The sequence below is a fragment of the Oncorhynchus nerka genome, linkage group LG1 (assembly GCF_034236695.1).
Source record: "Oncorhynchus nerka isolate Pitt River linkage group LG1, Oner_Uvic_2.0, whole genome shotgun sequence".
NCBI lineage: Eukaryota > Metazoa > Chordata > Actinopteri > Salmoniformes > Salmonidae > Oncorhynchus > Oncorhynchus nerka.
Genome location: NC_088396.1, coordinates 9,937,285 through 9,954,136, shown reverse-complemented (window position 1 = coordinate 9,954,136; position 16,852 = coordinate 9,937,285). Strand labels below are relative to the sequence as shown.

The 16,852-nt window shown below is 41.3% G+C and overlaps 2 protein-coding genes across 4 annotated transcripts in view; both read left to right on the top strand.

The window, feature by feature from the left end:
* LOC115136440 (sterol 26-hydroxylase, mitochondrial) overlaps window positions 1–4,914 on the top strand; it is a 32,009-nt gene extending 27,095 nt beyond the window's left edge. Inside the window, exon 9 of the mRNA XM_029672052.2 lies at window positions 1,289–4,914. Coding sequence (XP_029527912.1) covers window positions 1,289–1,420 — 132 coding nt within the window. The 3' untranslated portion in view covers window positions 1,421–4,914. The remainder of the gene's footprint in view (window positions 1–1,288) is intronic.
* Window positions 4,915–5,900: 986 nt separating this feature from the next.
* Window positions 5,901–16,819, top strand: zgc:66484 (uncharacterized protein LOC327557 homolog). 3 transcript variants are annotated; one of them, XM_029671837.2, is made up of 4 exons: window positions 5,901–6,005; window positions 13,587–14,776; window positions 15,280–15,469; window positions 16,228–16,819. In XM_029671837.2, exons 1-4 carry the CDS (start codon window positions 5,985–5,987, stop codon window positions 16,363–16,365), a joined length of 1,539 nt encoding a protein of 512 aa, XP_029527697.2. In that variant the 5' UTR covers window positions 5,901–5,984; the 3' UTR covers window positions 16,366–16,819. The 3 variants fall into 3 exon arrangements, with proteins under 3 accessions (XP_029527697.2, XP_029527821.2, XP_029527756.2); XM_029671961.2 differs by lacking the exon at window positions 5,901–6,005 and adding an exon at window positions 12,105–12,366; XM_029671896.2 differs by lacking the exon at window positions 5,901–6,005 and adding an exon at window positions 12,105–12,415.
* The last annotated feature ends 33 nt before the right edge of the window (window positions 16,820–16,852 follow it).

Genomic DNA, 16,852 nt, shown 5'->3' with positions numbered 1-16,852 from the left:
TGCATAATCGTATTTGCATGTAACAATCGTATTTGTCACTTTTGATAATGGTGTTTTCCCGCTAATGGAACATTCGTGCTTATAGCCTACTGCCATGTGCACATTGCTGCTCTTATAATGTGAAGAAATAGCCTAATAGTTTGTCACATTTTAAGTTTTACATTCTGATCTGTTGCCTCATTGTGCAAAAAATATTTTGTTATGCTAGTCGTTATATTAATTTGGTATCTATCGCGTGCTACAACTGACCCAGACTGTTTGGAATATTTATTTCTCACAGAATAGGTCAACTTTTGTAAAAAAAAAAATATATATATATATATTTAACTAGGCAAGTCAGTTAAGAACAAATTATTATTTACAATGACAGCCTAGGAACAGTGGGTTAACTGCCTTGTTCAGAGGCAGAACGATAGATTTTTACCTTGTCAGGGGATTAGATCTAGCAACCTTTCAGTTACTAGCCCAACACTCTAACCAGTAGGCTACCTACCGCCACTATGGGGGATAGTAGATTGACCTAGGCTAGTGCTTTTGCTGTTTGTTAGGCCATCTTGTTGGCTGACGAAAAGTAAATGTGGACAGTTTTCCAATATATTTAATATGCACCTCGGAATTGGATAAGGACGGGCGCTGTTGCATCCCCGAAGTGTCTGTCTTCACTTGTAGCCTGTTAGAAAGACCCGATCACCTGATGGAGAGCCCGCAGCACTCAGGGAGAAGGGAACAATGGCACAGGTGTTGCAAAGGCTAATAGCATCAGTGGCTAAAAATCAAAGTGGCTAAAAGGAAGAAAAAAATATTATTCTGAGTCTCAAGATTATATAGTCATTCTGAATTACGTATTGGCCTACATACATCATTATAGATGTTGGTTGATATTAAACTGATCCAACTTTGAGTTGAACAATGAGAATATCTATCGAAAAAAGCAATTGACTGCAATAGTGTTTAATATGAAGATTTCACAGACATACTTCCTCCTCAAGAAAGACTGTGTAGTTAAAGGTTTGTACAGGGTATTGAAAATTGTGGAAAATATCCTCCTAAAAAGGAAACGCTGGCCAGGTGTCTTGCTTGATGCTTAGGTGGACGACTTAGGCCTATTCTCTCTTAGTGAATATATAAAGGCATCTTGATCTGTAGGATTACTTCAGTTACTACTAGATCTAGAACTCAAAGCGGTTGGTGGTTGTCAGGAAGCCGATAGGACAGGAATGTTTTTTGAACATGAATACTCCTGGAGAGACCCTGACAATGACTGAAAATTATATTTTCTCTCCCCCAGATAATCAAGCTATTTGAAATCAGACCGGACCCCAGCATAAGAGAGGTGAAAGCTCTCAATCGCTCCGTCTTAGTAGCAGACAGGCAAGTCAATCTGCACTTCCTGGAGAGGACGGACAAAGCTGCCCTTTGATATGTTAAAGACAGGTGATAGCCATTTGTCACCAAGCAGCCTACAATATCTATCGCTGAATGTAATTAAAAATACACTACAGTTCAAAGGTTTAGGGTCAATTAGAAATGTCCTTGTTTTAGAAAGATAAGCAAAAAATTTTTGTCCATTTAATATAACATCAAATTGATCAGAAATACAGTGTAGACATTGATAAAGTTGTAAATGGCTATTGTAGCTGGAAACGGCTGATTTGTTTTTTTAAATGGAATATCTACATACGCGTACAGAGGCCCTTTATCAGCAACCATCACTCCCCTGTTGCAATGGCACGTTGTGTTAGCTAATCAAGTTGATCATTTTGAAAGGCAAATTGATCATTAGAAAACCCTTCTGTAATTATGTTAGCACAGCTGAAAACTGTTGTTCTGTTTTAAAGAAGCAATAAAACTGTCCTTTAGACTAGTTGAGTATCTAGAGCATCAGCATTTGTGGGTTCGATTACAGGCTCAAAATGGCCAGAAACAAATTACTTTCAGAAACAAATAACTTTCTTCTGAAAATCGTCTGTCTATTCTTGTTCTGAGAAATTAAGGCTATTCCATGCGAGAAATTGGCAAGAAACTGAAGATCTCGTACAACACTGTGTACTACTCCCCGATGCACAACTGAGCAAGAGGACAAGTGCATTAGAGTGTCTAGTTTGAGAAACAGATGCCTCACAAACCCTCAACTGGCAGTTTCATTAAATAGTACCCGCAAAACACCAGTCTCAATGTCAACAGTGAAGAGGTGACTCCGGTATGCTGGCCTTCTCGGCAGAGTTCATCAGTCCAGTGTCTGTGTTCTTTTTCCCATCTTAATCTTTTATTTTTATTGCCCAGTCTGAGATATGGCTTTTTCTTTGCAGCTCTGCCTTGAAGGCCAGCGTCCCGGTATCGCCTCTTCACTGTTGATGTTGAGACTGGTGTTTTGCGGGTACTAAACACAATACCCCATAATGCCAAAGTCTCATTATATTTTTTCCAAATTAATTAAAAAACAAAAGCTGAAAGGTCTTAAGACAATAAGTATTCAACCCCTTTGTTATGGCAAGTACAAATGTGCTGAACAAGTCACGTAAGTTGCATGGACTCACTGTGCGCAATAATATTGTTTAACATGATTTTTAAATGACTACCCCATCTCTGTACCCCACACATACGATGTATCTGTAAGATCCCTCAGGCGAGCTGTGAATTTTAAACACAGACTCAACCACAAAGACCAGGGAGGTTTTCCAATGCCTTGCAAAGAAAGGCACCTTTTGGTAGATCGGTAAAAAAAAGCAGACAATGAATATCCTTTTGAGCATGGTGAAGTTATTAATTACACTTTGGATGGTGTATCAGCCTGTCACTACAAAGATTACAGGAGTCCTTCCTAACTCAGTTACCGGAGAGGAGGGAAACCACTCAGGAATGTCACCATGAGACCAATGGTGACTTTAAAAAGTTACAGTTTTATGGCTGTGATCGGAGAAAATATAACATGGATCAACATTGTAGTTACCCCACCATAGTAACCTAAACGACAGAGTGAAAAGAAAGAAGTCTGAACAAAATAAAACATTCCAAAACATGCATCCTGTTTGCAATAAGGCACAAAAGTAAAACTGCCAAAAATGAGGAAAATAAAATAACTTTATGTCCTGAATGCAAAGCGTTATGTTTGGGGCAAATCCAACCCATCACGGAGTACCACTCTTCATATTTATGGTGGTGGCTGCTTCATGTTATGTGTATGCTTGTCATCAGAAAGGACTAGGCACTTTTTTTTAGGATAAGAATAAATGGAATTGAGCTTACCACAGGCAAAATCCTAGAGGAAAACCTATTTCAGTCTGCATTCCAACAGACACTGGGAGACAAATGTACCTTTCAGAAGGAAAGGCCAAATATATCGACTGGAGTTGCTTACCAAGACAGCATCGAATGTTCTTGAGTGGCCTAGTTACAGCTTTGACTTAAATCGTCTTGAAAATCTATAGCAAAACTTGAAGATCGTTGTATAGTAATAATCAACTTCCAACTTGACAGAGTTTTCTTGTAGTTTTTATGGAAAGTTTTCTTAACCTTTTCAGAACAATTTGAGAAGATGACTTTAAATAGAACCATGAGAACCATGAGGAAAATAGAACCATGAGGAAATTCCCACAGAAGAATGTTGTTTCTTAACATTCTCAAAACTATTTGAGAACATTCCCAATGTCAAACCAGTTGGAGAACATTCCTAGAAAATTAACAAAATTGAAATGAAATGTAACCATCTTATACTTTTAGGAAATGTTTTGTTAAGGTAATGAAATACCAAGAAAATATACTGAACAAAAATATAATTGCAACATGCAACAATTTCTATGATTTTACTGAGTTACAGTTCATATAATGAAATCAGTCAATTGAAATTAATTAATTATGTCCTAATCTATGAATTTCACATGACTGGGCAGGGGTGCAGCCATGGGTGGGCCTGGGAGGGCATAGGCCCACCCATTTGGGAGCCAGGCGCAGCCAATCAGAATGAGTTTTTCCCCACAAAAGGGCATTATTACAGACAGAAATACTCCTCAGTTTCATCAGCTGTCCAGGTGGCTGGTCTCAGACGATCCCGCAGGTGAAGAAGCCGGATTTGGAGGTCCAGGGCTGGCATGGTTACACGTGGTCTGCATTTTGTGAGGCTGGTTGGACGTTCTAAAAAAAAAAATCTAAAACAACATTGGAGGTGGCTTATGGTAGAGAAGTTAACATTCAATTCTTTGGCAATAGCTCTGGTGGACTTTTGTTCAGTCAGCATGCCAATTGCACGCTCTCTCAAAACTTGTGACATCTGTGGCATTGTGTTGTGTGATAAAACTGCACATTTTAGAGTGGCCTTTTATTGTCCCATGCACAAGCTGCATGTGTGTAAAGATTGTTGTTTAATCAGATTCTTGATGTGCCACACCTGTCAGGTGGATGGATTATCGTGGAAACGGAGAAATGCTCACAAACAGGGATGTAAACAAATGTGTGCTCAAAATTTGAGAGAAATACACTTTATGTGCGAATGGAAAATGTGTAGGATCTTTTATTTCAGCTCTTGAAACTAGCACTTTACATGTTATTTATATTTTTGTTCAGTGTACAATTTTTTTGTTGTCAAGTTCCTTAAAATGTGCTGAGAATGTTCCAACACCAAGAAACTATCCTGCACCATTATCAGAAAGTTGTGGGAAGGTTGTATGCAAAATAACCATAGGCCACGCCTTAAGAAACATATGGTTCTCAGAACGTCATGTTGGTTTAGTTGGGGTTCAGCTGTCTTCTATGTTGGGAATTCTGATAAGGCTTTACAATGACTCATTAAAATGTAGGCTACTATATAAATTGCTATATCTAGACCACACTGCTTTGGTTTAATTTTAAATTGATGTATGGAAAGTCTGTTCTATATTTAGATTAAATAAATTCACTACAATGATGTTGTAAACTTGATATTTGTCTGTGTGTTTGAGTAGGCCTGCTGTAAGAAAAAAATATGTTTTACTAACATACTTTACATCAACTTCATACAGGTGCACCAATACCACATAGAATGAAAGGTTGCTGGATCGAATCTCCAAGCCGACGAGGTAAAAATCAGTCATTCTGCCCCTGAGCAAGGCAATTAACCCATTGCTCCCTGGGCGGTGATATCGTTTAAGGCACCCCCCTCACCTCTCTGATTCCCAGGGGTTGGGTTAAATGATGCAATAGACACATTTCAGTTGATTGCATTCAGTTGTACAGCTGACTTGGTATCCCCTTTTCCATTTCCCTATCAGTAATCAAATCAGTCATTGGTACCTGGCAATGTTGCAAAAAATGTTCTAATTATGTCCAGAAGATGTCAGTAGCATAACAGTCACCAGGAAGATCATGCTGTCAAACAGCTGCTGTAGCTACACATGTTCGGCTAGTTGTAATGAGGTCTGGATATGCATGAATGTACAAATTATGGAGTGCACAAATTAATAAAATAGAATCCCAGAGTGTTCTTAAGATGCCACTGCAAGATACATTTTATTTTGCGTTTTATAACATGAGGACTACCGAAGACATTCGAAGAACTCCTCCTTGTTCTAACTGTGCTAAACTGTATGGGTCCAAAGGCTAGCCTACCCAGTGTGAGATTTTAGTCCAGAATTTAAAGCAGAAACCACATGGAGAGGCGTTGTCAACGGAGTCAGAATTTGCGTGAGAGAGTAGAGAGCATCAATCCATATACAGTGCATAGCGTATGCCAATTTTAATTATCATGAGAATCCATATAAACAGTTGTTTTTGTTATGGTCGCTATGTAGCCCTTGTATATTATTGTTGTGTGTTCCTTTTTACTCAACTTAAAATGTCCTACGGGAGCCACCATACTTTAACTAACCAGTTATGTTAGCTCAACAATGTGAGGAGAGTTGTAGACACACCCAAGCAGTTTATAAAGACTTTAGTCTTGTTCTTCCTACATAACAGTATTCTCTCTTGAAATCTGAGTCCTTGAGTTTCCCAGTCCAGCCTGCCTAGGCTATATGCTATCGAAATCAACACAGGTAGGCTGCAATTGTTTTCAATTATAAACTTGATTCGAGTCCTGAATGCTGATTCGCTGACAGCCGTGGTATATCAGACTGTATACCACAGGTATGACAAAACATGTATTTTTACTGCTCTAATTACATTTGTAACCAGTTTCTAATAGCAATAAGGCACCTCAGGGGATTGTGGTATATGGCCAATATACCACGGCTAAGGGCTGTATCCAGGCACTCCGCATTGCGTCGTGCTTATGAACAGCCCTTAGCTGTGGTATATTGGCCATATACCACACCCCTTCGTGCCTTATTGCTTAAATGTATAGCCTGTTTGACTGAAACCTTAGCTTACAGCCCAATACATTTTAAACTACATCTTTAGCTAGTCTACTTAGCATAGGGAAAATAGTCCTCTATACCACACCACCACATTCCACTATTTAACCTATCTAATCCTACTCCAGACCAACGTCTGTGAAGTCAGAACACTACCACTCAACACCCCCCGCAACTGTTATGCAGTAAAACTTCGCAGTCCCAAGTATTTCTCTGCTGCTGCCAACAACCTTTTATTTAATGTGATTTTAAAAAAATAAAAAAATAATGCAGTACAATTGGCAACCATAGCTATGAATGCCAAGAAACCTACCTTACTGAAGCAAATACAGTATTCTTCCCATCACTCTCTATTAGTCTCTGCCTAATCGCAGTAATCCTCTCAGGATCCCTCACCCTGTACCCATCTTCCTCTACCACTCTCTTCACCACTTCCGCATACGACACTATCTGTACTACTCTGACGGTAGCAACCTCAACCTGCCTTTCTCTCACCGGACACCTCCGAGCTCTTGCCCCATCGGTACCCCCACAACTAACATCCAAACTACACATTCCATCATCTCATGCGCTCTTGCACACTTCTCACATCTAGGACCTTTCAGGTACTAGTCCAACGCTCTAACCACTAGGCTACCCTGCCGCCCCATTAAACACCGAAGTATTTCACGGGATAACTCTCACTTCCTACCCTAACCTTATCTGCTAAAGATTACAACAAAACTCAACAGAACAGACAACTTATTTTCCGTTTCCCAACGCTCTCCGGCAGGATCTGTGTCGCAACCAGGGTTGGGGAGTAGCGTATTAAAAATGCTTTCACACTTCTTTGTTTTCTCAATGACATTTAAATCAACATTGAAAAAAGGTTCAAGTTTAAGTTTGTTCCACTTGAGCATGTCTGAGCACAAGTCAGAAACCCCCATGATTTCACACAAAATATGTTTGATGGATCGCTGGAAAAGATCAGGAATAGGTTTTTGTAGGCTACAGTCCAATCTATGTCTTACAGTGGTGCGACTGCTGTTGGCATCTAAAGATGAATCAACTTGAATAAATACTTGGAGGTATAGAGAGAGAGAGAGAGAGAGTCCATATATATATATACTGTATATACGGTTGATGTCGGACGTTTACATACACCTTAGCCAAATACATTTAAACTCAGTTTTTCACAATTCCTGACATTTAATCCCAGTAAAATGCCATGTTTTAGGTCAGTTAGATCACCACTTTATTTTAAGAATGTGAAAAGTCAGAATAATAGAGAGAATAATTTATTTCAGCTTTTATTTCTTTCATCACATTCCCAGTGGGTCAGAAGTTTACATACACTCAATTGGTATTTGGTAGCATTGCCTTCAAATTGTTTAAATTGGGTCAAACGTTTCGGGTAACCTTCCACAAGCTTCCCACAATAAGTTGGGTGAATTCTGTCCCCTTCTTCCTGACAGAGCTGATGTAACTGAGTCAGGTGTGTAGGCCTCCTTGCTCGCACATGATTTTTCAGTTCTGTCCACAAATTTTCTATAGGATTGAGGTCAGGGCTTCATATGTGGATTTGCCCTTTAAACAGCTGCATATTATCAAGATATCAAAGTGTCACCAACAGAAAGATAAACAATAGGCCTATAGCAAATGCAGCACATGGCATTCATTTTTCACATGTAAATAGCACTTTTCAGTAGTGCCCAAAGCATGCCATTCCATGAGCGCAGCATTTTTTTCAACTCGAACCAGTGAGGCCAATCAGTCCTCCATGACAACAAAATCATAAGCAACAGAGTAGGCCTGGCTAATAAGTCCTTAGTTTTTGGGTTATGCTCAGGTAAAGCAATTTGGCTAATCTATACTTCCATATTTCCAAGTCCTATTCTTGAAGATCAAGGGGTATAACATTTACTGGAATGACTTTAATTCTGATAGACTTTGGTTTTTAATGTAAAGATGTAATTTATAATTTAATCGTATTATGTAGAAGGTAATGGGTTAAAAGCAGCCTACATAACCAACCCATAAAGTAAAATTGTACATCCATATATGGCCAGCTATGTAAACTTGAACATTGATTTATTCTGCAATAGATGTCGTTCAATTGGTAACATACATTTTTATCTTATTCTAATGCCTCTAAAGGGGAAGGTCATCTAAAAGTAACTGAATGTAATCAGATTGTTAGTGAGTTTGGATAATCTAAAAGTTACGTAACTGATTACAATTTTGGACAGGTAACTAGTAACTAACAGATTACATTTAGAAAGTCACCTACCCAACCTTGGTCGCAACAAATGGCGAACAGACACCGGGAATCTTCACTTTCAACTGATCTTCCTCAACATTTAATGCTACCCACGTTATCACTCCTTTCAAAGGTGCCCTGCTCTGGAGATCAAAGCAAGTCACATTTATTGTCTCTAATCGCGTGACCCGGAGCACCCGTTCCCTCTGGGCTGAAGAAACACAACAAATCATCCCTAGTCCACTCCTAGTTACTTTCACCAACTCAACAGTCTCAAACCTCTTCTCCACTCAACCTACCACCACATATTGATCAGCCAAAATGGAAGGATCCATTCTCTACACAAATATCACTCGCGCTGGCCCAGAATCATCCTTTACATCCTCGGACACGGCCCGACCTTGGTGGTCCTCACTGCAGGAACTTCATCCACACTCGTCAGGGCCCATCACTAAGCTACTGAAACACGTATCCCTTTTTTTGTACATGAAACCAACCTTCCTTGTCACACTGCTTCCCTCTACACTCAACTTCTTCTCAACAGTCATCACTGCACCTGCCACCACATCTAATTCATCTTCACACTCGTCCTACTCCATTTCCTAAAGTTCTTCCAAAAGTTCTGTGAAATCCCTCAGGGTAGCCTAGTGGTTAGAGCATTGGACTAGTAACCGAAAGGTTGCAAGTTCAAATCCCTGAGCTGACAAGGTACAAAATCTGTCGTTCTGCCCCTGAACAGGCAGTTAACCCACTGTTCCTAGGCCGTCATTGAAAATAAGAATTTGTTCTTAACTGATTTGCCTAGTAAAATAAAGGTAACATTTTTTATTTTTTAAGAATTCCATATTCCCTCAAACGTTTCCACGGCTTTCCTTTTTTTCTTGTCCATTATCTTCTCCTTCACTAGATCTTTTAGAAGGCCTGTGTTATCCTCCACTCCAATGTTTATTAATAATATGCTCCACTTTCTTCCTTATTTCCTTTTCTGCCATCTTCTCCAGTCGCTCCTGTTCTCCCTTACCAGTATTGCTCCGCATAGATGCTAGGAAAAATAAAGTTACCAGTCAAAAGTTTGGACACACTACTCATTCCACTGTTTTCCTTTAATTTTCCACATTGTAGAATAATAGTGAAAATATCAAAACTCTAAAATCACATATGGAATCATGTAGTAACCAAACAACATTGACATTTAAGTCATTTAGCAGACGCTCTTATCCAGAGCGACTTACAAATTGGGAGCAAGTGTTAAACAGATCAAAATATATTTTATGTTTGAGATTCTTCAAAGGAGCCACCCTTTGCCTTGATGACAGTTTTGTACACTCTTGGCATTCTTTCAACCAGCTTCATGAGGTAGCCACCTGGAATGCATTTCAATTAACAGGTGTGCCTTATTAAAAGATCATTTGTGGAATTTCTTACTTTCTTAATGCGTTTGAGCCAATCAGTTGTGTTATGACAAGGTAGGGATGGTATACAGAAGATGGCCTTATTTGGTAAAAGACCAAGTCCATATTATGGCAAGAACAGCTTAAATAAGAAAAGAGAAACGACAATCCATCATTACTTCAAGACATGAAGGTCAGTCAATCCATAATATTTCAAGAACTTTGAAAGTTTCTTCAAGTGCAGTTGCAAAAACCATCAAGCGCTATGATGAAGCAATGGACATTAGACTGGTGGAAATCTATCCTTTGGTCTGATGAGTCCAAGTTTGAGATGCTTGGTTTCAACCGCCGTGTCTTTGTGAGACGCAGAGTAGGTGAATGGATGATCTCCGCATGTGTGGTTCCCACCGTGAAGCATGGAGGAGGAGCATGTGATGGTGCTTTGCTGGTGACATTGTCTGTGATTTATTTACAATTCAAGGCACACATAACCAGCATGGCTACTACAGCATTCTGCCATCACATCTGGTTTGAACTTAGTGGGACCATTTGTTTTTCAACAGGACAATGACCCAACACACCTCCAGGCTGTGTAAGGGCTATTTGACATAAAAGGATAGTGATGAAGTGCTGCATCAGATGACCTGGCCTCCACAATCCCCCGACCTCAACCCAATTGAGATGGTTTGGGATGAGTTGGACCACAGAGGGAAGGAAAAGCAGCCAACAAGTGCTCAGCATATGTGGGAACTCATTCAAGACTGTTGGAAAAGCATTCCAGGTGAAGCTGGTTGAGAGAATGCCAAGAGTGTGCAAAGCTCACAGGCTGTCTGTTTTCTTTCAGTCCCTAACATGCAGTTAGATGTTGGAACATTGCTGCGGGGAGTTGCTTCTGTTCAGCCACAAGAGCATTAGTGAGGTCGGAAACTGATGTTGGCCTATTAGGCCTGGCTCGCAGTCTGTGTTCCAATTCATCCCAAAGGTGTTCAATGGGGTTGAGGTCAGGTTTCTGTGCAAGCCAGTCAAGTTCTTCCTCACCGATCTTGACAAACCATTTCTGTATGGACCTCGCTTTGTGCACGGAGGCATTGTCATGCTGAAACAGGAAAGGGCCTTCCCCAAACTGTTGCCACAAAGTTGGAAGCACAGAATCGTCTCGAATGCCATTGTGTGCTGTAGCGTTAAGATTTCCCTTCACTGGAACTAAGGGGCCTAGTCCAAACCATGAAAAACAGCCCCAGACCATCATTTATTCTTCAACAAACTTCACAGTTGGCACTATGCATTGGTGCAGGTAGCGTTCTCCTGGCATCCGCCAAACCCAGAATCGTCCGTCGGTCTGCTAGATGATGCATCGTGATTCCTCACTCCAGAGAGTGCCACGTTAAAAGTGTGTCGTTCTCTATGGATGTTGTAGAACATGGGGGGGGGGGGGGGGGTGAAAAGATTAATTGCTTTTTGGGATGGAAATGTTGATATGTTTTTATTTTCCGGCTTTTAATCTTCAATAGCTCTTAGACAAAGCTTGCCATGATGATGAAAATTATATATTCTGAATCGGGGAGGATGGATAAAAATTCACCTTTTGTTTGTTGTTGAAATTTTGTTATTTTTTAAATGTATTTTTTACTTTCAATTTTACACAAAGCGTACCATGACTATGAAAAGTACACAGCTCTGGAAAAAATTAAGAGACCACTGCATTTGACTATTTATAGGTATGTGTTTGGGTAAAATTAACATTTACATTTTATTCTATCAACTACTGACAACATTTATCCCAAATATTGCCAGAGCAGAAGGAAGCATGTTTTCTTCCTCCACCAAATTTCACAGTGGGTGCGAGACACTGTGGCTTGTAGGCCTCTCCAGGTCTCGCACCCATTGTGAAATTTGGTGGAGGATCGGTAACGATCTGGGGGTGCTTCAGCAAGGCTGGAATCGGGAAGATTTGTCTTTGTGAAGGACGCATGAATCAAGCCACGTACAAGGTTGTGAAAACTTGCTTCGGTTTCCTCCTGAACTAGACTTAATGGCTTTTCGGTAAAACAAAAAAAATATGGGGAAAATATTTGTGCTCTCTTAATAAAACATCATTTCACACCACCATTTTCAGGATTTTCTGACAACTTCCGGATGTTGCACACCTCGTGAGTCTTGTTTACCACTGGCTGAAGACGCACCACAACATCAGGAAGTAGCATTAGCCACATACATGGTGGTGGACATGTGTGTTTTATTAACATTATAGTACGCAAATGTCCCATATTTTGTTCCATAGACGAGCTATTAAATCTAGTTAAGGAGGAAACCGATGCCTTCGCAGCCAGAATAAAGGATGCTTTATGTATGTCAGACCATGGAGGGGACACGAGTGTATTACCGTCGAGGCTGACAGCGTTGGCACCTAGAGGTAATACGACATCAGGAAGAACTATGCCCACTAGAAGTCTCGGCGCTAGGTATGAGAGAAATTGACACACTGTACATTGTAGAGTTCAAAAACATCGCTAGCAAAACACAACCCGTTCTCGCTAAGAGAGCAATTGAATTAAAGGGCAACTACACCCTCCAAATGTACTGTATTGATTGTTCCCAGACCTCAAACGTGCTCCTGATGTGGTTTTAAGCATTGTTGTGATTTTGAGAGTGAAAACATGAAAAAACGAGGAAGACTCGAAAACCAGGACAAATTTAACCGGGAAAACAGAATTGAACAAAATAGTGTATTGCAATCTGAGCAGACTGAGTCGACACCTAGAGGTAATACGACATCAGGAAGAACTACGCCCACCAGGACACTCAGCGCTAGGTCTCGGCGATAAATTGAGAACAGCGACACATTTCTAACACTTTGTATTTTTTTTGTTGTACACTTTTAACATAGGCTCAGGCCCGGGTGTGAACTCATATCCCAGCCATAATGCCTTGCATTATGCCTGGGAATAAAACACTTCAAGTTTGGCTTAGAGGCAACTTGAATCAAACAAATGCGATGTGTCTTCAAAATACTATTCATATTATGCATAAAACGAACAAAATGTATTCATTTGTATGGGTTATATTGATTAGCCATTGGCTCAACTCGCCAAAGGGCACAATTTACCCCAAAGCAACCATTTTGACTATATTAGCCCACACAGCTACAAGGATAAACTTTCGTGATAGGTTTAGGACCTCATCTTGTAGCTTATAGAGACTCCAACTAATGTATGAAACAGTTTTAAGACTGTATTTTGGCTTAGATACAAGCATCATGAAACCTATAACACAATACATTCATTGGACTTGATTAATACATTTTTTTACCTCAATTTTTCCATGTGGTTTCTTCCTTCACAGACTCCATAACATGATGACATCTTCTTAAATATTTGGTCCCATGATTCATTTTGTGTATAGTTTCCTAGTAACAAAGAGTGACTCAACTAAACCTTTGGCATGACTTACCCCACTGTCCCTTACATTTTTGGCTAAACTTATGAGCAACAGAAATGGTCTATTATTTGTTGTTAAACAGCTGCACAAATACAGCATGCAATTGGAAGGTTTAGTTTTTGGTGAAGGAATGTGTCCCAAGCAATTCTATGGTGACAGGGCAAAAACTGTACCCTTCTCACCTCCTTCCCTCAGGAGACAGCTCACTGCAGAATGAGTCCACACAGTGCTGCCAGAGTGGTGGTGGTTGGTGCTGGTCTATCAGGCTTATCTGCAGCTTCCACCCTGGTGAAAGCTGGCTTTCGGCACATCCAAGTCCTGGAGGCTATGGGCAGGCCCGGAGGCCGAGTCTACACCACAAGACCCTTTGGCCAGAATGTAATTGAGCTGGGGGCCAACTGGATCCACGGTCAGGCCAACCCTCTCTTCCTGCTAGCCCAGGAGCAGGGCCTGCTGCTGGAGGAGAGAGGCTCAGCCAGCATCATGTGCCTGCCAGGCTCTGTCACCCCTAGGGACTACTTCTTCCGGGAAAGCAGGCGACAGCTTCCGGTGGACGAGGTGGAGCAGGTGTGTTCCTTTTTCAGCGGGCTCACCTCCAGGGCCTTCAAATCAGAGTTGGAGCCTAGGCACAGCAGTCAGAGCCTGGGGGGCTACCTGGACGAGGAGTTCGCCCAGTCACCCCTGGCGGCCTTGGAGGACGGCCCGAGGGTATTCGAGTGGTGCAAGAGGAGCGAATGCACGGATGAGGCCAGCTCCTCCCTCTATGAGGTGTCTGCCTCGCAGCTGGGTCACTATGTGGCCTTGGAGGGGGGCTTCTTCAATTCTCTGGGCCCCGGAGGCTATCAGGCCCTAGCAGACACCCTCTTGGACAACCTTCCGCCTGGAGCCTTGTTGTGTGACAGGCCGGTACACAGCATCCACTGGGCCCTGCAGGAGGAGAAGAACCACACCCGTCCAGTCAGAGTGCTGTGCCAGGGGGGCCAGTGCTTCATGGCAGACCACGTCATCGTGACCGTCCCTTTAGGCTTCCTGAAAGAGAATGCAGTGGCCATGTTTGAGCCAGCCCTCCCCAAGTCCAAGGCCGACGCCATTGAGAGACTGGGCTTCGGCACAGTGGACAAGATTTACCTGCGGTTCGAGGACAGGTTCTGGCCCCACGACTGTGCCGGGATCCAGCTGGTGTGGGACGCTGGGCCCGAGGATGAGGAGGTATACCAGCACTCTCAGTCAGAGGGTGGGGCCTGGAGAGACATGTGGTATAAGAAGATCTGTGGCTTTGACACGGTGGCCCGCCATCCCACAGTCCTCTGCGGCTGGATCACCGGCCGGGAGGCCCGACACATGGAGAGCCTGGACGAGAAGATAGTGGGAGAGGTGTGTGTAAGGTGTGTATCAGGTCTGCTTATCAATCAGGTGCACAGGTCAAAGGTTCAATCATTGAGTGTGTGGGAGAGAGTTGTGGCCATCATATCTCATCACTGAGATATGTGACATTCATGTTGAACCTTTCACCCTGCCTTTAAGGTGGTGTCTGTAGATGGCCTCAGATTCCATGTTTTTTATGCCCTTAAATACCCTACAATGGTTTACCACACTAATATTTAAGGACATTTTATTCTGCTATTGTTTTGTGCTTGATGACAAAAGTGACTTTATGACGAAAACTCTTAAGTAAAATAAGCTATTCTTATTTTTAAACAACCTATTTTGCAACATTCAAGCATGAGCTATTGCTCACAAAGCAAAAAAACAGTGAGAATGCATGCATGAAGAATTAAATCAGAAACACACAGTCATCACTTTTAATCCCATCATTAGTCAGCTATTCCTTTGGCAAACTGTGTGAGAATGTTCAGGATGAGTAACAATCAGGCTTGTGTTTTGACAGAATGCTCAGGTCCTTCACTGGCTGGTCAGTACCAGAGCCAGCCCAGGTCCTGATGTCCAAGTGGGGGAGTGAGCGTTTTGTCCGTGGGTCATATACGTACCCCCCTCCAGGAGTGGACGCTGTGAGGGAACACACAGCCCTGGCAGCCCCTCTTCCTTTGCCCTGTGAGGCTGGATACTCACAGGCAAAGGTACAGTACATGACGTTCACAACCCTTCCGGAGCGCACATGATTCTGACAACAACTTTCATGTACAGTTGGCAACACTTTAAAATGAAGATAGAAGCATGCTTAATGTTACTAGAAGCTAACTGCTCATGATTGCAATAACTAATATCTTTGACATACCTACTTCCTAATAACATGTTAGTAAGCATGTACAGTAGTTTGACATGGCTAATATTGGTACACACACAGTCAAGTTTGTAAGTGTATGAACCAGCGATATGTCTCTTAAGTTAGCTAACTTGCATTTGAGACGGCATCAATTAAGCCACGGTATCACTCAGAATGATCTCAGTTAATATTCATTTTATGGTCGGCAAGCTGACCCTTAATCAGATTTTATGCAGGAGATATTTTTGTTCAGTATCTGCAATTGAAGCCAATATCATATACCAAATACCAACTGAGTTGGTGGTGCTTTGTAGACTGTGACCTCTTTTTTTTAACGATGCGTTGTAGAATTGCACAATATACACATGTGATTTACAGTAAAGATAATACTCAGGGACCAAAGTTTGTGTGTTTGTGTCTGTCAGTTGTGTGTTTGTGTCTGTCAGTCCTGGGGTCAATTCAGTTTTCAATTTAGTCAGTCAATTCAGTGAATTAAAATGATATTCATGAAATGGAAATTATCCATTGTTTTCTATGAAGATTTTTCAATTGATGAATAGAATTTCAACTTACTCCCCGAATTGACCTCTACTCTGGTCTCTGTATGTTCAGCCTCTTCAGGTGCTGTTTGCTGGCGAGGCCACCCACGTGAACTTCTACACCACCACTCATGGGGCCTACATGACGGGCATCAGAGAAGCACAAAGACTCATTGACCATTACGCCGATAGTGAGCCCCGATTCCTCTAACGAGTGATACACAAAATGCCTCATTTACTAAGAACTCTAGCTTGTCAGCAGGTTACTAATACTGATGAAATTACCATGAATTGTTTTCGATATCTAGTAAGCAGCTGCTTGAAATCATTAGCCACTATGAATGTCGCCACTATGGATTCAGCTGTGGACTTTGGTCACCATCATGCGATTGTGTTAAAGTTGAAGTGCTTTGTAATTGTAGTTGTATGTCACAGTATCAGTTCTTTCTTTTAGGGATTGGTTAGCATACTAAGATTGCCTGACTCATAATGTAATGACCTTTTTCCTTTTTTCGTGTAACTTGAAACCTTAGCTGTCATTTTAAATGACACCTTTTTTGTTGTTGACAAATACATTTTTTTGTGGGATGAATATATTAATTGGATCCCAATTAGTTATGCCATACTGCCATTTGTTTTCACATTAAAATTTGATGCACATATCAGTATGATTCATTATGATTTGCTGAAGGTATTGA